Source organism: Colletes latitarsis, chromosome 1 (assembly GCF_051014445.1).
Source record: "Colletes latitarsis isolate SP2378_abdomen chromosome 1, iyColLati1, whole genome shotgun sequence".
In the NCBI taxonomy this organism is placed as follows: Eukaryota; Metazoa; Arthropoda; class Insecta; order Hymenoptera; family Colletidae; genus Colletes; species Colletes latitarsis.
In genome coordinates this window covers 38,003,864-38,024,065 of record NC_135134.1, presented here as the reverse complement: position 1 = coordinate 38,024,065, position 20,202 = coordinate 38,003,864, and the positions used below count along the sequence as shown (strand labels likewise).

Sequence of the window (20,202 nt, the reverse complement as noted above, 5' to 3'; positions counted from 1 at the left end):
TCATCCTTTGCGATTGTAATTCTAATTAAAAATAATTAAAAATCGTAGATTTTTCAGAAAATTAATGACGATCGTTGTAACTGTATTATATTTTGATTTGAATAGAGAATGTACCTGGCTTAACGAATTAAATATTTCGGTTGGTCTGCGACTGAAATGTTCGTTGGAACGACTAATTCTTCGAAACATGATCTAACAGTTGTTGCGCGTTTATAATACACCATCGATCGCGTGTAAAACCCCGTTCGTTGCTGGTACATTATGTGTTACAACATGTGCTTCGTTCACTCGTACTCGACCTGCAACATGAAAGGTAACATTTTAACATTTGCACGCGACAGAACCTTCTAGAACGATGTTTCATAATAATAAATGTGCGTACAATTATAAATACGTACTAACGTAGATTCCAGTTTGTGTACGAATATCAGTTACGGGAAAATAAAACTAATAGTAAAACGAATTAAATTACATTAATTGTCAAACTAGCAACTTTCAACCGTCGTATCGGGAGTCTCTATTCAAATATTGCAACTACAGTTATATTTTCTCTTTGGCATTAAATATAAAGTAACTAGACGCATCTAGTTCCCTGTTTCATCGTCAGATGGCGAGATGAAAACAATCATAGAGTATCTAAGTTTCACTCACCGCCGTTTTTATGAATATGGACGGGTGACTGAGGACGAAGCGTGTCCTTTTGAAGATAATACCTCATCCCCGCTGTATAAAGGGTCGACGGAATAACGTGCCTGGAGATGATTGTTTTCGCAGCTTCAGGACCATCTTCATCCGTCCAAATCGGTGTTCCATCTTTCGAGGTGGCTGTTTCGAAAGCGGAGTCCATTGGAGCGAAAATGGTAAACGTCTTCGGCCCTAAAATATATTGTATTTGTACGCATATTTCTCAATGCAGTCATCTTCGTTAGTAACCTAACACACAATGTAGACTTTGAATTTGATCATCACTGTTCATCCATTTTTGCTAATCTACCAAAGAAATGTTTCAAACCAAAAAGTTAATCAGATTTTTGGCGCCATATTTGTTTTGATTTTAGAGAGTTAAAACCGATGTTAGTACGAATCTTCTTTTCGATTTAGCGTACATAATAACTCTATACCTGTTCAAGTGAATTTAATAAAATATGAACAATATTTCTAAACATTAAAAAATTATTTAATGACCATAAGATTTATCGAAATTCAAAATTTCCCTATTTGTACACAAACTTTTGTGACCAACTGTACACGAAAAGAAGCGCGTTATACATAATTGTTATGAATGTACGATTTAAGTCCACTAATTTTACAATCGGGAATATACAGAGTGTTCGACCACCCCTGGGAAAAATTTTAATGGTAGATTCTAGAGGTCAAAATAAGACCAAAATCAAGAATAACAATTTGTTGATCGAGGCTTTGTTAAAAAGTTATTAATGTTTAAAGTTTCATACCAACTGGTTCGGTGAAATTGAAAAACTTCAAATCGTTCTGAAAAAATTATTTTCAGTTGCGGAGGTCAATTATAATCATTTTTGGTGAATACACATACCCCTGAAATCTTACGTACTTTTGAGAAAAAAATTCGTGTAGGTGGACAAATTTTATTAATAATTTTTGACAATAATTTTGTTAATAACTTTTTAACGAAACCTCAATCAACAAATTGGTATTCTTTATTTTCGACTTATATTAGCCTCTAGAATCTCTCGTTAAAATTTTTCCCAGGGGTAGCCAAACACCCTATATAGGGTGTTCGGCCATTGGGAAATATTTTAATGGAAGATTCTAGAGGCCAAAATAAGACCTAAATCAAGAATACCAATTCGTTGATTGAGGCTTCATTAAAAAGTTATTAATGTTTAAAGTTCTGAGTGAGAACCACTATCGCGCACGCAGCTGTTTACGATTGCCGTTCTACAGACGGAACTTCAAACGTTAATAACTTTTTAACGAAGCCTCAATCAACAAATTTGTATTCTTGATTTTCGTCTTATTTTGGCCTCTAGAATCCCCCATTAAAATTTTTCCCAGAGGTAGCCAAACACCTTATATAATTTTAGAATTTAGTTCTTTTTCGGTTACCTGACAGAGTATCCTGGAGGCCAGAGATGTAGAGCATTTTTAAGAAGGTCGTGAATCTTTTTTCGCGATCAGCTTGTAAGGTTTGCACTAAATCGCCGACTGGAAGTGGGAACATGACCCTGTCCACCGCGTGGGCGATACCTTGAGGGATTTCGATATCTCGTTTGTTTGGTGCCACTTTTGCACCATTTATCGTTGTCACCTGCTTGGAATGATGAAAAGGAATAAAGAAATAAACGCCCTTTATCTTCCTCTCTATACAGGATATCCCATTTATACGGTTTTCAAAAAGGAACACGGTATAATAATTTATTCTTTATTCAAGATAAGTTCTTTGGGATTTCTTTAATATTCCTCTGTACATTTTTTCTGCGTGTAGAAAAATTTAAAAAGAATGCTAAACTGCAGAAATTAGTCTTTTAAATTAATAAACAATTCAGTAGCTGTAGGATTATAGAAATAATATTGCAAACTAGTATTTATTATAAATTCCATGTTTTGCTTTAAATTCGAAATAGGTCGACTCCTGGTGAATCCTACGACCATTTTTGACGAAACGCTGATCCGTTTTAACATATAAGAAAGATTAATGATCTTTTCCTTAAGAATGTTCGATATCATGCATTATTTACGAGTGAACGGAATGTTTCTATCGCATTCCATAATAGGAGGTCAGAAAATTGGATCAAGGAAAAATATTTGATCGATAAAGATGATCGATATGTAGCTGTAGCTAAGTGTCATTGACACTGACGTGCATGTCGATTAATTAATTAATCCATAAATCAAATTCAACAAAATTTCAACTCTGTATATACAACTCTGTATTTAAATATTGCATAGTATCTATTTAGGGGATGGTTTTCTGCTATTCCAGGTCATTCAAACTTTGTTTTTAAATTGAATGGACAATCGATAACGATAAAATGTGTTTAAGAATCGTGAAATCGTGAAATAAGATTATACCTTCACGTCGTTCCACTCATGGTCGTGCATCGCATATTCGTTCACTCGTAGTTGCGTTCCAGCCAAGCTGACACCGGTCATTTCGTCTTGCAAAGAATCGATTCTGAAGGCTCCCGGTATCACGTGATGCAAGAGGAGCTGTTTCCATAAAATATATCATTTTATTAATAACTTACAATTCTATGTTTACAGATTCATTTGGACAAAAGAACCATGTCCCAGTATTTTAGCACTGAACACAAAGAGGCTCCTTTCTGGAAAATTTCTATTAGGTACAGATATACATATACATATAACTTGAAAATAAAATAAAACTAGGGAACTTAATACTCCAGCTTTTAAATTAGAAGAGGTGAACAGATTTTTCGATATTAATATAGTAATAGTGATTAAGAAGAGTATGACATACCCCGCTGAGGAGTCTTGGATTTTCTTGAAACTTCTGCTCCGCTTTTTCAGGACCTCCGAGTTGCACTAACAGTGTCCTGAAAGCTTTGTCTGTCGGGACGAATAATGTGTATGGACCTGTAATATACAGTATTATTATAACTTCTGTCGACTGTTTCTTATAAAACGGTTCGAGAAGAAGGCTCAATAAAAATCCAGAAAGGATTTATTCTTCTCTAAACACAGGTTTTAGTAAACTTATTGCTAGACTGCGGATGTTTATGCAATTATGGGAAATTTTAATTTTCAAAAAACTACAGAATTTACTTAATATACAGAACTATAAGAAATACTTAAAGTAAAATACAAATTATTATATTTAATTCTATTAATAAAAATATGAATTTGCATCAAGATCTGCAGTCCATTTATTGCAATTCAAAATGGAGGATTTTTATACATATGTATAAATAATCAATGAAAAGAACTCAAATTGTTTCGCGTGAGTCTGTGTGTTGCTATATCTGGTGCTCCAAAATGGAATTAATCAATTTCATAATATCTTTTATTATTGACTTTTGTATAAATATATACGAATAAATATGTAAGTAATATTATATACTTTTTGTGGATGCCTTTGACCAGAGAAATTATTTCTAACACCAACTTGGTGCAATACTAATTGTGAGACAAATAGAAGAATAAAAAGTCTATTACTGTCGGTGGAATGAATGCATCTTTCTTAATCGCTATAGTAATTACCATCCGGTCATTCATCGTGAATCGTGAAATGACATCGTCACGCTTCTTCAACTTTTAATCGAAGGAAGTGCACGATTTTTGTGCTTGATTAACCTACCAGTAATTAGAACTATCTATCAGCACAGTCATTTTGTTTAAATCGGTGATTCCCAAACTTGTTGAAATATACAGGGTGTTCGGCCACCCCTGGGAAAAATTATAATGGGGGATTCTAGAGGCCAAGAATACCAATTTGTTGATGGAGGTTTCGTTAAAAAGTTATTAACAATTAAATTCAAAAATTTCAAATCGTTTTGGAAAAATTATTTTTGATTGCGAGGGTTAATTACAATTATTTCTGGTGAATAGACACACCCCCGAAATCCTACGCGTTTATGAGAAAAAAATTCGAGTAGGTGAACATATTTTTCAACAAAATTAAAAAATTTCAAATTGTTCTGAAAAAATTATTTTCGTTTGCAAGAGTCGATCGCAATCATTTTTGTTCATTATACATACCCCCGAAATCCTACGCATTTTCGAGAAAAAAATTCCTTACCGAAAATCTAATTTCAGGCCAGAAATCGTTCCCCGAAATTTCATGCGAATCTTTCAGACATCATAACTCCTGAACGGATTGGACGATTTTAATTTTCAAAAACGCAAATGACGCGTATTTAGATGAAGAATATGTACAAATTGCAAAAATATTCGAAAAGTTGATCCTTGACCCCGTAAACTGAGAAAAATCCAATAAAAATGGTCCAATTTTCAAACAGCCATAACTCCTACAATAGTGAATATATTTCAATGAAACTTTTTTCTGAAGTAGAGCTCATAGGTACTTACAGAAAAGTATTAGACAACTTTTCTGTAGGGTGTCAAACAAAATTACTAAAAATGAAAAAGGAGTTTTTAAGAAAAATCGACAGGGGGTAGGTGCCTAAATTTTTCGGTGAAAAAAAAAATTTCAAATCGTTTTGAAAAAATTATTTTCGGTTGCGGGGGTCAATTAGAATCATTTTTGGTCATTAGACATACCGTCGAAATCCTACCTACTTTCGAGAAAAAAATTCGAGAACGTGTGAAATTTTTCGACAAAATTAAAAAATTTCAAATCGTTCTGGAAAAATTATTTTCAGTTGCGGGGGTTAATTATAATCATTTTTTGTGGATACACATACCTCCGAATTCCTACGCACTTTCGAGAAAAAAATTTCTGTAGGCGGACAAAGTTTATCAATAATTTTTGATAATAATTTTGTTAATAACTTTTTGACGAAGCCTCAATCAACAAATTGGTATTCTTGATGTTCGACTTATTTTGGCCTCTAGAATCTCATTAAAATTTTTCCCAGGGGTGGCCGACTACCCTGTATATGGAAATTAGGGAACGATTATATTTGTAGTTATCTGGAAATATTGGAAACTCTTCTGGTCTTTGTATGGTTTTCTCTTTGCTTATTTGTAATTTGTTGTTTGAAAAATACTTTTGCAGCTTTTACGACAGTTAAGGATCACTCAATATGAAATCGATCGTAGTTTCTTAGCATTGTTCCCATCGTGATTGACTGTTCAATAGAATCCAATTAGTAATTAGTAGGTAATTGCAATACCGATGACTGACTTATAAATTGTCCAGGATAGAACGTTATATAGGGCAATTAACGCGACAGTTCGAGGTGTATCGATGATCGCAAATTGCAATTTATAATTTTAATGATTCTTACAACGACGAAACGGATATCATTGTTCTTGGCGAAGAAGCAACCGTGTCGAAATCTTCGTTTATCCGTGAGAACATTTTTCCAATGAACGTTCCACAACTAAAACCGACCGGTGGGAATTAACGACCGGTCGCGTAAAGAATAAGACACCGTCGTAACAGTAATTGCCATAAGTGCATCACGTATAGGGTGATTCTAACAACTGGGTCTTCATGTATACTTGTGTATCGATGAAAAGTTCTTAATTTAATTTCTCCAAAAATTATGTCATAATTGCATATCTTTTAAAAACAAGCATAAGCAAGGTATTATTTTATAGTTGGTGGATATCCTCCCCCTCTTCTGGCAGGAATTTCTACCAATCAACCAAAATAGGAACTACTTACTTTCGAATTAAAATAAACGTTAGAAATATTGGTCTGTGAAATTTGATCGTAAAATTGATGTTCGGGTGTTTTTTGAAAAATGTTCGTATGCATTTTATAGCTGGTGGATATCCACCCCCCTCCTGGTAAGAATTTTTACCAATCAAGCAAAGTAGAAACTACCAAAATAAAAATTATCAAAATAGAAATTACCAAAATAGAAACTACTAGAAAATAGAAATGAGCAAAATAGGAAGTACCAAAATAGAAACTACTGCAAAATAGAAACTACCAAAATAGAAACTACTACAAAATAGAAATTACCAAAATAGGAAGTACCAGAATAGAAATGACCAAAATAGAAACTATTAAAGTAGAAATTACCAAAATATAAAGTATCAAAATAAAAACTATCAGGATAGAAACTATCAGGATAGAAACTACTAATTTCGAATTAAAATAAACATTCGAAAAATTGGCCCGTGAAATTTGATCGCAAAATTGATGTTCATGTGTTTTCAGAAAATGCGTGTTCGTCTACTCACCGGTTTCGTTCAACACGTTGTCGAGGCCCGATTGTCTCAAGTATTTGGTCATGGCGAACAGTCCCTCTCTCTTCAGCAACGTCGACAGACTGTCGTGGACCTGACTCTTCCCGGAAGGCAATTCCGTCGGAGGGGAGAAGGTGGACTTTTCGAAGCCCTCGTGGTAAATGATATTTTCGTTATGTAAGGTGGTCGGTCTCGCGGTAGTAGAAATTGGCCTGAGTTCCGAGGGAGTTTCACTGGTCGGTCTGGAGGCAAAGTGAATGTAAGAATTGGTTGAATGATGCGGGAAAGTTGTCTGCACCGAGGACGGTGTCGTTGTAATGATTTCATTGACGGGAGCCATCGTTGGGATAAAGTGACTCCTGGTGGAGGTTGAATATTTCGCGGTGACTCGGTTGTCCTGGTTCACAGGGGTCAGTCCGGGGGTGGTGTTCACGGTGCTCAGCGAATTGAACACGTGACTAGCGACGCTAGACGCCGACGACACGTATTTGTCCGTCGAGGAAACTGAATTCGGAGAGATCGTCACGTGGGGGAAGTATTCCGTGGGTCTGCTGCGAAAAGACATTTCGTTTAATACTTTAGACTATTTTCTATCTCATATTTTTGTTTTACAAGTTTGAGTACAACTACATATTTTCATTTTACACTATCAGATAATCACATAGTCAGTTATTTCTTACTGTATGTGCTTCTGTTAAAAGTAATTTGCTTTTTGCAATGGTGTTTCTTTTTATTATCAAGTTTAATTTTATTTAACCACCAGGTTTAGGTCATAAGTAGCACCTTGCCAAATTTTGACATTTATTTACAATGATTCAAAATCAAAAACCTTAATAGCTATAATACACATACCAACATGATCAGGAGATTTTCCTCCATTTTTTAAGACTATCTAGAATTAGAGCTAGAAGCAATATCTAATTCATCCCAAAAATCTAACGATAGAGTAATTACCTTTCGGTGTACCTCGGCGAAAGAGAAGTGGATCTGGCGGTGGTTGGCCTAAAGGTCGTAGGACCAGTGTTCTGAGTCAATATCGATGAGCTCCTCGTGGATGGTAGGTCAGTATTGAAGCTAGATCTCAGAGATTCGAGCGAGGGCACAGTCGCCGGATTGGAAGAACTTGGTGGTAATTTCAGTTCCCCTTTCTTGATCTTCTCCACGATAGAGTCCACGTCACCTCCCTCTTTGTCCGCGTTCCCTTTGACCCCTTGGACTTTGTAGCTGCCGTCAGGTTGCTCCTCCAACACGACAAACGTAACCTTCTTCGCTGGAAGGCTCTGAATTGGCGCTTTACCGATCTCCTCCAGTTTACCGTCGCTCTTCTGCCTGATGACTTCGAAATCTGCCCCTGGTGGAAGCACACCCTTCGTTAGCTCCTCGAGGATTAGTTTCGGAGGCTTAATAGTGGTCGTCGGAGCGTTCAATGTTATGGTAGTCGAGAAATTCGAGCTACTGGTTGGAATAACGGAGGACGGGTCACTCGGTGCGTCTATGAATTGAATCTTCTTTCCGTTAGGAAGAACGATATCTCTGGTGCTAACGTTCCTGACATCATCCTCGACGGATTGAGCCAAGGCTAGCTTCAGTTGTTTCAGCAACACGTCCCGATCCGAGCCCAAAGAGGCAGACCTGATCTTCGTACTCGCTGTTCTTTCCGTCGCTGGTTTCTCGGTCTGATAAATCACTTTGATTTGAGGCTTTTGCTTGCCCTGTTGCGCAAATCTGTTCTCCTGATCCTGAATCAAGCTCAGGAGATTCTCCGGGATATTTGGGCTGTCCGTTATTTTCTCCTGATAGTTTTTAGGCAAAACAGTCGTCACAGGCCTGTTTGTCGTCGTCGTCGTTGTCGTTGTCGTCGTTGTAGATGCTGGGATCGGCGTTGTGGAATATTTCTTCTGATGAGTGGCGATTGCTTTCAGGAAGAGCTGTGCTTCCGAGGGAGTGATCTTCCTCGCCGTAGGCAGCGACACCAGCACTGGGGAGGAAGTGGTGCTGACGGAGATGGTGCTCGGCGAGGCGACAGGCGTGGGCACCGAGGTCGTCGACGTGAGTTTCTGAAGCTGTTGGATCCTCAGCAGCTCTTGTTGCCGTTGCAGTTCCTGCTGCTCCAATAACAGTTGTTGTCTTTGTTTTTGTACTAATTCCAACTCGCGTTGCTTTTCCAGATACTCCTGCAACTGCACCTGGTGCTGGTCGCTGAACAGAGGTTGCGACAGGTCCTGTTGAAGATTCTGAAACTGGCCATTGGCGCTTTGATACTGGCTGCTGAATTGTTGCTGTTTCTGTGGCTGAAGCTGGGTCTGAACGTTTCCCAGGTAATTCGTATTGCTTAGCTGTTGCGCTATCTTTTGCTGCTGCTGCTGGATCAGCTGTTGCACCTGCTGCTGTTGCTGCAACAGATGCTGAATCTGTTGCTGCTTGGAGCGGTCCACTTTATACTTTGCCAGGGACGGATACGACCCGCCGGTTTGTTGTTTGCTGGCGTCTTGCGGCGGTCGTCTGTAACGTTGCTGGTGTTGTTGAACGTCGCTGAGTATTTGAGCCTGTTGAGAAGCCGAGAGACGTGGTCGCGGGTCATGAGATTGTCGACCCTGGGTAGTTCAGAAAAAAGGTTTTAATTAGTTGGAAAATGTGAGACGTTTAGCCTGTCCTGTTCTTTATAGCTGCAGTACAGCGGGGATTATAGATTGAGTTATTAATTTCAAGAAAATCTTGCGATCAAGTAAGTTCATAATCAACTTGGTACGAGAAAGAAAGAAAGAGAGTTCGATGCAATTAGTATCGTTGCAATTAACCGGCGCATTGTTCTCTTTCCCTTCCCCATCTCGAGTTTACCAAGACTGTGAGACAATCTCCTTGGATTCGAGAAAGTACGACTGTTCTCGGTTTTCATTCCACTGTGTACTCCTATAATATAATTCGTTTTAACAATCACGAACGGAAATCTTTGTAAGTGGGCAGTCTTTTAGCAACCATGAGGATTTTAACGACGACACCCAAGTGGGCGTAACCCTTCAAACAGCGGAAGAGCGATTAGGTTATAGTTAAATCATTATGTTATAAGGTGGAAGCATTATCCATCGAATTCTTCAGCGGATAATGATCGCAGACCAGTCCGCGGATTTCCCACAGCTGATGTGAGAAGCTGGCCGCTTATTCTGGGCGTGGCTTCCTATTTCTAACTTTCAACGATCCTCGATACGAGCAAAAACTGCATATCTCGTGTCCAAACGGATTCTATGGATCGGTGATCGTACATTTCCTTCGTCTGGCGTCGAGGGAATGCCTTAAGCGGTTATGGCGGTTATGTGGACTCTTAAAACTCTGGTGAACGGTTTGCTACAAGTAGGATAGCAATAGATGGGGTTACGTTATAACGGTCGAGAAAGTTGTGGAAGAATAACAATGAAGAATCAGGGAATGTGTAGATAAATGTTTGCTCACAAAGATTTCTAGAAAATAATTACGTGTCTCTTTGGTCTTACTTTTGTCAAATATTATTCTCCACAACTGAAGGTGGTAAACTTCAACATTTCCTTTCTCTAAAAATTTGGAAACTCTTTTTATCAAGATTTAAATTTGTGTTCTAGAAAAACTCAATTCAACAGTTACAAGAAAATACCTAGAAAATAATCGAACAGCAAAATGGCTACCCAGGCGTTACGATTGGAAATTTGAAAGTTACGCTTCCTAGAGAAATTATATCAGAAAGTGGTTTTCCTGGTTTTAACTGTTCCATATTTGTTTCTTTTGTGATCATATTCTTGCAACAGTATATGTGCTACGCTATTATACTATACTCGTGGCATAATCGTGTATCGGCATATACGATCGAATTCATCGCGAAACACGCGGTGCTGCAAACAATTCCCGTTATATAACGGGTGCTCCTTCACTTTCACGCTCACCGGGCTCATGGACTTTCTGGCATTCGGCCGAATGGAGAAGATTTTTGCCACCTTTCGCTTTCTTTCACATTTCGCGGAAAATTTCTAACCACCGCGGAACCGTCGCTTTTACGTTGTTCGATTGTTTTTTGTCCCGCTGGTATTACGACAATCATTTGTTTACTTTCGATCGTAAAATAATCGACTATGAAATACACCGATTCCGGAAATATGAAACGTAAAACGAGAATATAGTACCGGTAAATTTCAAATCAAGCACCGAATAATTGATCGTAGGAGACCAGGATGTTAGAAGGATATTTATTTATAACTAATATATAATATATAATATTTATAAGTAATTGGTAAAAATCATCTGAAACAATTGAACACAGTATTTTTTTATAATAGAATGTGAAGAAAAGTATCAAGATCCCAGAATAAAAAATAGGTTTAAAGATGGGGTATCTGATGATCTTGACCCTGATGTAGAGGTCAAAGTTAAGGCTAGTTAGACTTTAAGATCAACTTCTATTTTTGCTACCAGTCTAAATATTTGTGGAATCGAATTAACTAGGGGTTATTTCAAAGTCATTTTATTAAATTGATATTGAATCGACCTCTAGTTAAGGCCAAGGTCACCGTCGAGTGCTCCGTTTTAAATCCTACACCCTTTTTTAGTAACAAAAACGTAAATTCATCGCTGTAATTTACTTATTGTGCAGAATTATTAAACATAATTGGAGGTCAACAGGTGCTTAAAATCGTGCAGAGGTTGCCCAAAACACCGGATTTGAGTTCGATCGAAATCTATGTAACGATTTTTCTTGATAATTTTATATTTCAAGCACGAAATGGTTGAAGTATATTAGGCGGGAAAGGCACAGTTTTAGAACGATAAGGCGATAAACCGAGTAGAAATCAAGTAGACATATTTATATCGTGTATTCGAGTTTTGCAGTTGAAAAATAATCCATAACTGGAGAATCTAAGCGATAAGCAAAATAGTAACAATAATATTAACACATTGATTGACACGGTGGTCACCGGTGACCGGCACCTTGAACTTACAACATGTTGCAATATTGTTTACAATGGAAGAAATACTTGTAAAGTTGCAAATAACGCTACTTAATTTGAAATATTGTAAAATAACAAATTCACCATTAGATTAACGAATATTTCTATGTTTCAGACTACAATTTGAATAAATGCTGAGGACATCTTTGGACATGGAAAACAGGCAGTTAACGTGTTAATAACAAAGGAGTTGCGAGCTTTTTCCAGTCTGCTGGGTAAGCAACTAGAATATTATTATACTATCAAAGAAGTCAAACATATATTTTTAATTTCGTAAGTTAAATTAATTTTGCAAATAATAGTTGATTTTGATGTAGCAATCGAGTAAAAAAAAAATTCTTACTTCATACTCATCGCTTATTAAGTATTAATTAGTCGTCAGTTAAGTAATTAAAGGGTGTATTGTTGGCCTGTCGGTATTAATTATTCCCAGTTATGACAACAATGTCGCCAAAGACGAGATAATTCTCGTTTCCGTGCGAATTGCTCGTCCCGACTATCATTGTTCGTGATTGGCCTCTCCACGAAATTTATAATCCGTGAATTATGCACGAAATGTTTTTAACGACACCAGGAATAACGAGTCACTGTTAAAGCGCAGTGAAAGTCGACAATATTTTATCGGTTCCTCTTCCCACGACTTTCGAAACTAGCTTCCTTATTAATTTTGAGCGTACGTTAAAAATCGCCGGCAATACTCAAATTGTTATTGTTCGTAATATCGTTTGATGTATTTACAATTATTTCAAACGCTTCTCGGAGAAATTATTATGACTGGAACGTGGAATTAGGAACGTTGCAATTCGATTAAACATTATTGGACTTGTCAAAAGTAAAAGTTGTAATCGCTTCTTGATGATTTTCAAATTGGAAAGAGAATTTTTCGAGGTTCAAACCGCGACGAGTCGTTCCTTGGTTGAAATCTGTTAATCTGTAAGGTTTCTGGAGAAAGTGAGAGAGCACGTAGCATTCTTCACCTTCACCTATTGTCTCGAATATATTCGCCTTGATCCCGCCTCGTGTCCTCGAAAAAGGTGGATCGAATCGGGACATTGACACTTGGCTTTGAGCTAAGCATTCAAGCGTCAATAAACATTGCACCAAGAGTTAAATATCAATGAATACAATCGAGATAGAATTTTTGCAAAGAATATTTAACGAAACGTTTTCTTTCAGAGTTTCAAAATCAGTAAAAGCATTTCACAAATGTATTTCTAATAATTTTCAATTCAAATATTTTATATACTGCCCTCGAATTTATTATTTATTAAGATTCGGGACATTGACACTTGGCTTTGAGCTAAGCATTCAGGCTCCAATCAACATTGCTCCAAGAGTTAAATATCAATGAATACAATCGAGACAGAATTTTTGCAAAGAATATTTAACGAAACGTATTATTTCAAAGTTTCAAAATCAGTAAAAGTATTCCACAAATGTATTTCTAATAATTTTCAAGTCGAATATTTTATATACTTTCCCCGGATTTATTCTTTATCACAAGAATCGGGACATTGATACATGGCTTCGAGCTAAGCATTCAGGCTCCAATCAACATTGCACTAAGAGTTAAATATTAATGAATACAATCGAGATAGAATTTTTGCAAAGAATATTTACCGAAACATATTATTTCAGAGTTTCAAAATCAGTAAAAGTGTACCACAAATGTATTTCTAATAATCTTCGAACCGTATATTTTACATACTTTCCCCGGGTTTATTATTTCTTATCACGAATAGTATTTACGTCTTGAAACGTGTATTATTTAACACAAATTATGCACACGATAGGTGCATTTTAATTCGCGATAGTAACAGTTTCTTCCCCCCATGGTAAAAATCACTTTTACTTAATAATTAATTTGCAAATTGACTTCTGCGTACGATTTCTACTTGACTGATTAAATTTACCTTAATTTTTAACGCTTTTGAAACTCGTCTATAACACAATGCCTCGAAGACTGCGTGCGTTTATAATAATTAGAATAATTTGCAGTCTGCGGTAGAGTCATTTGCGACACGCTCTGAATAATTTCTCTTAGCAAATACAAAAAACACATGCAGTTTATAAATAGCGAGCAACGTTTGCGTCGATAATTAATAGGAAAACTTTTCTGACGTCGAATTTCGATCCTTTGACAGAGTTACTATTTGTGATTCGATGACTTTGAAATACGTTTTTTTGAAATTTTACCAATTATTAATAATACAGGTTTTAAAGTCACTTCAAATTCAAATTTCTGTAAATGTTTCTTTACTAGAAAGTATTAAAGTACCAATTTTCTAAATTTAATAGTTCAAAGGTTATACCAGTTTAAAGTAAAATAATTTAGCAAACTTTAAATTTTCATAACTCTTGAATTATTGTGTCTGGGGCATAAGTTTCATATTTTTTTGTAGAGACTAAAAGAACTGCAGAGTCCAGTCAAAATTGTAGAGTTGAATTTAAAAGAAAAAAAAAAATTATTAGTATGATTTGATTTATTAATAATTATTAATAATTTAGGTTTTGCACTTCAAATTCAATTTTCTGTAAATGTTCCTAATTCTTCTAAAAAGTATTAAAGTATTAAAGTATTAAAATATTAGCCTCCTAAATTTAATATATTAAAGGTTATACAACTTCAAAGTAAAGTAATTTATTAAATTTTAAATCGTTATAACTCATGCATTTTTGGATTTGGAGCATGGGTTTCATATTTTTTGGTAGAAATTAAGAAAACTGTATTGAATAGATCAATAGAAATAGTAGATTTCAATTTAAAGGAAAGAATAAAATTACAAGTATGATTTGATTTACAAAAAGTTGAATTTGAAATGCAAAGCCTGTATTATTAATAATTAGAAAAGAATGAATGAAGTTTAAGAAGATGATATTTGACAAATATTGCTTTGTAATAGATAAATACATAGTATCTGGTTTTGTATACTTTTCAAACGGTTAATTATGAATGTGTCAAACGATATGCCAATATTGTCTGAGCAAGCACACATTGTAAAGTAAAGAGACAGCGTGGCTTGTGAGAGCACCGACGCGACTCATTTCGATCGAAGAAAGCATAATTATTGAAATTTATACATATATTCTGTCTCACCACTAACATACTCCTCGTATTTATAAATTATTTATATCGAATTATCGAGATAAGGATACTCGCGACGTGATTTTCCTTTATTATATAACGAAGGTAGACGTTGATACTATCGATCAGATACGTAATAATTACTCTGATGTAATAATAACAGAAAGATGATCGATATTGATGTCTCACGTCATTCTGAATACAGCAAATGCAGAAATAATTTTCTGTGCGATTATATCTGGTATTGAAAAATTTAAAAAATAAATTTCTTTCTGCATCTATCTGAGCTAGGATATAAATTCTACTCGTTAATATTGAAACTAACAGAAAATAAAATTTAGTATGATTATATCTGATACTGGAACATTTAAAAACAAAATTTCTTTCTGCATCTATCTGAGCTAGGATATAAATTTTAATAATAAAGGATATAGAAGAGTTAGTGGCGAGAAAGTTTGCCGGGACGAAAGTGTTTCCAAATATGTAGCCGTGAAAAAGATCGCGAAACAAAACTAGGTTTCTGTAAATGTAAAACAGCTGTTTGCGACGAGCAGACCATCAAGATATGCAAATCATGTGTGCTAGACCAGTACATCTCCATTTAACTCTAAGCAACTAATTTCCATACCTCGTAACTCTTCTCACCATTTGTTTTTGTTATTTTTCACTTGACGTAAACTCAAATTATATCAACAGCAGTTATATTGTCTAATTCATTAGATTGATACCTTCTTTGTTTTCTTATTAATTTCTTGATGTAAATCACTGAGAAAATTTAATTTAAAGCTGTGGAAAGTAGATTCAGCTTTTAAAACAATCTCAGGAACGTTTCGACCAAGTGTCCCAATACTTATGACAGTGTACACATTATTTATTGATTAGGCACTTAAAAACTCAGAGAACCTTAATTTTAGGGTCCCATCAGTCATTCTACATTGAATCTCAACATTAGGAACCTGAAATCTCTTTTATTTTCTTTTCTACAAACAATGCAAATTAGTCTTTTCACGTAGACTATTCTCAGTCTGGCCTTCGAATAAAAGACACAATATTACGTTGATAGAAAGTTTTCGTTTCTCACAAAAAATTCGTCCTTTATTTACACAGAAAAAAATTTACCAAACTACCAGCAATTTATTAACTCAATAATCATGGAAAAGCAATTAAATTTCACGATAATAAATTAACGAAGACGCCCGAAAGCGTCATCTTTGACCTCCGTTGAGGATCTCCGGTCAAGCGAGTCGTCTCTCTAGCATTCCTCGCGCTTCCGGTTTTTTTTTTATCACCATACTTTCACTAAACGCGACGATAAACTTTGCGAAAACACGTTGTTTATCGGCTCGGATCTCGGACACGAGGCATATTCAGGAGGATTCCCGTTTTCGAACGGTTTCTCTCGCGTTTTTTTTACAGGCTGCGGTGGCATCCGTGAAATCGAAAGTTCGGAGAGTAACCGGAAGCTACGCCGATAGGATGTCACTATTTAATACTTCCGTTTCCATGCATGACGCGCTCTTCGAAGGCGTCCGTCTTTCCTTCATTCCGGGTGATCGAGAGTGAAAGGATCTTCGATCGACTCCGGTTTCTTTAATCGGTGCCGTCGGCCTTCTCTTCATCCTCAATTACCCGGCGATTATGCTTTGAACGCCTGTTATATGCATTATGGTCTCCCTTCCCGGTCAGGTGAAACGCGAAGAATTTTACAATATTAATTATTATAAAAAGAAATATGCGTTACGCGCTATTATTATTATTATTATTATTATTATTATTATTTATGGTAATCCTTGTAGAATATTGTTTTTTTTTAGAATTATGTGCTAGTGTGCCAGGTGAACGTTTTCTAATTTAGAGACATGGTCGATTCGTTCCCAGTCTTTTCTTTAAACGAGCTACGATTGTTGGTTGATTCAACGTAATTGTCAGGTGTCTTCTTTCCTGCCTCCGTGAGCTGTTAATCATAATGACACTATCCGCCATTTGCCAGGTGCACGGTGTAGCATGAACGCGAATGATAGCGTATATGAAAGTAGGACCAAGATGTTCACCCACTAACAGAGTAACTTCTGACCTCTCTTATGCCTCTGATTCCGACTGCTAGATTTCTCCCGCAGATGGGACAACCGCTTTATTTTTAGCTGTAGCATCTCGTAAATTTTCTATTTACTCAACGTGTTTACGTTGGACCATTTTAAATAAAGTCACGAATATCTTGGCTACTATTTAAGGTCCTTGACAGCAAATAATTTTTTAAAAGGGTGTAAAATGTGCCCCCCCCCCCCCATATCTAGCCTCAGATTGTTTATTATTAGATTGTGGATGTTTATGCATTTATGCACTTCATATAAGAAAATATAAGAAATAGTTAAAGTAAGATACAAGTTATTATATTTTGGAGGTTGAAACAACCCTCTACGAAGCTCCCATTTCATCAATTCTATTAATAAAAATATGAATTTGCATAAAGATTAAGAATAACGATAAAAACTTTTTTAACGTTTAGACGAATAGAGTTCGTTCAAATTAATTTTTTAATCACAACTTATATATAAAGACGAACTACGACCCAAAGTAACAATTCATATTCAACCATAATTATTGAATTAAATTCGTGTAGATTGATGTTTATTATTTATAACATCATTAATAGAAATACTGTACGGCGGGTCGGCTTTGATTTCAATTATACAAAGTCACCGACCCAGTTGAACACTTGGTATTTAATAATAAAATGAATGAATATTATTTTAAATTATGTAGCTTTCAACATTATTTATGTTTTAACTTTATTTATTTTGCAAGCTAGAACGCAAAAATAAATATTGGAGCATGTTTAGGCTCAATCAGTGGGAATTTCAGGTATTAAAAGTGTTTTTTTTATTATTACACCACTAAAACAATCAATTCCATTGGAGAATTTTTAGTAAATATGTTGACTAAGACAATCACACGAATAGTATACTGGTGAATACATAGGTTGAGATATTAAATAATAAGGGTGGAAGAAGTATTAAAAGTAAACTCATTTTTTTTTTTCAGTAGTAGAATATTAATTCTGATCGTTACAACAAATCTTATGGTGAAACGAGACGCCCTTTTGGAACATTTAATTCTTCTTTAACCTTCTGATTATTGAGGACATCTTAGTACTTTTTAATGGAAGGTTGAAATGGGGCCCAGAGTTAACTAGTTTGACTCTGATTGTCTTAATAAAAGTTATATAAAAACAAGACGTCCTAGAAGCTATAGAAAAATATATCAATAATAAAAATGATAGTTTTAAAGTATTCAATTTTTTAATGGAAGTTTGAAATAGGGGAGAGTCGATTAGTTATATTCATAAATAGATTGCGGATGTTTATGCATTTATATATAAGATACGAAATATTATATTTAAGGGTTGAAATAACCCTCTCCAAACTACCATTTCATTAATTTTATTAAGTAGAAAACTTAATACAAGGTACCCAGGATATTTTTTGGGCTGTTTTAGCACGTAGATTGGGGATTGTTTTCGTATATATCTTTCTGATAGAACAGTCTCGATTCCAGAGCTTGGAAGTTGGAGAGCTCCGGCGTGTATCGTGAAAGTATAAAGATCGTACGGAAACGTGCGAGTGAAATCGAAATCGAAATCGAGGGGGATCAGAAACGATGCAGATGAATACTAGGCGAGGAAGTCGCGCGTTAACAGAGCGAGCACAATTAACTGTGGAGGCTCTGAATTTTTTGTCGGTTTACCACTTTACCAGTGAAACTTGCGCACGATTGTCGGGAAAGATAGCTATGCCCGCCATGCGAAAGGGTGTACGTAGTATACTATGGCCTGATTACGTCAGACGCGAGTGCCGGCCCGGAGTAATTTCATCAAATCTGCATACCTATTGCAAATACGTGCTACACGATATATACATTTTACCGGACTCGGAGAAATCTCGAAACAGATTTAATTGCACGTTGAAACGTGCTACCTGCGAATTTCATCCACGGTGTGATGCTTGATATTTAATTGTTTAACGCGATCTCTTCCATAGAATTTTTACTTGGCGGAATTAAAACGCCTGACTCGTTAATAGACTGCGGATGTTCATGCATTTATGGGAAATTTTAATTCTCAAAAAATTACGAAATGCATTTGATATGTAAAACCATAAGAAATACTTAAAGTAAGATACTAAATAATTATTATATTTAAGGGTTGAAACAACACTGTACAAAATTATACGTTTCCTCGAGTATCTGTCGTTTTAATTTCTTTGGTACAAACAAATACACCATAATTGTAGGTAGTTCTAGTGTTAATTCAAGGGGCGGTTCAAAGTTCTATTATTTCTTCCTATCATTATACCAGAAGATAGAGAGTTATATTGAACTACGATAATTTATTTTATAGTTTAGTTCTCGTGGAATTTCACGATTTGTTTAATTAATCCAAATTTCCGACCGCGACTTGCAAATTTCTTTATTGTCGGGGCACGAATAATTATGGCTGTCGTTTCTGGAGTAGAGGGGAGGGGGGCTTGCAAATAATTCCGCGCTCTCGCCGTGCACAATAGTGAGAAAATACACAAAAGCACAGTGTTTCTCGTGCAATTCTCTTTCTGTTCCGCGTGGAATTACATTTTCTTTCCCTTGGCAATTATCCTGGTTAATAGACGTTACAAAATTGAAGACGATCGAAACGAACTAACTTGCTATCGGCAATTATTTTACCTGTTGGAAGTGGGTTAAATCGGGCCCGGACAAGATCGCAGGATCGGCTTCGGCGGCCACCAGAGCCTCCATCTTCAGGATCACCGCGATCCCCAGGAAACACAGCGCGCTCTTCCGTCTCATCGCGTCGGCGATCCTTTTCCTCGATTCTCGATCGATCGCACTAAAATATACTCTGTTCTTCTACAAACTTCACCCCGGGAACATCGAATCCCACTTCTCGTCTTTCTTGCGATCAAACTCGGATGAAACGAACAGTAACACTTGTTCCTCGGATCTACCGAGGTGGGGTTCCGAATTCTCGACGTGTCTCGTACCGTATCCACCCGAAAATGGAATTAGAATATTCCTCGAACGATTTATTATTACCAAAGGGGGTATCTATGATTATTTCCGGCGATAGTTGCCTCGTATTCGGAGGTCGCGGTAGAACAATGGCGATGAGGCATCAGACTCTGGTTAGCTGACTAGTTCGCACGTTGGCGAGGACGGGTTCGGAACTGTTAGAGATCGGAAAACGTCTGAGAGTTTTACTTGTACAGCAGGGGAAGAGTTCCCGACGCAAAGACCAGGTGGGAGACGAACAGAACGGTGAACGTCGTTGAAGAA

General features: G+C 36.2%; 1 protein-coding gene across 1 annotated transcript; it reads right to left on the bottom strand.

Moving 5' to 3' along the window:
- Positions 1 to 121: 121 nt before the first annotated feature.
- On the bottom strand, positions 122 to 19,716 carry LOC143343874 (uncharacterized). Its single transcript, XM_076769211.1, has 8 exons — positions 19,594 to 19,716; positions 7,777 to 9,416; positions 6,817 to 7,373; positions 3,461 to 3,576; positions 3,052 to 3,189; positions 2,086 to 2,287; positions 652 to 876; positions 122 to 299 (listed from the first exon to the last, which is right to left on the bottom strand). The coding sequence occupies exons 1-8, from the start codon at positions 19,714 to 19,716 to the stop codon at positions 211 to 213; spliced, it is 3,090 nt and encodes a 1,029-aa protein (XP_076625326.1). The 3' UTR covers positions 122 to 210.
- Positions 19,717 to 20,202: the final 486 nt, after the last annotated feature.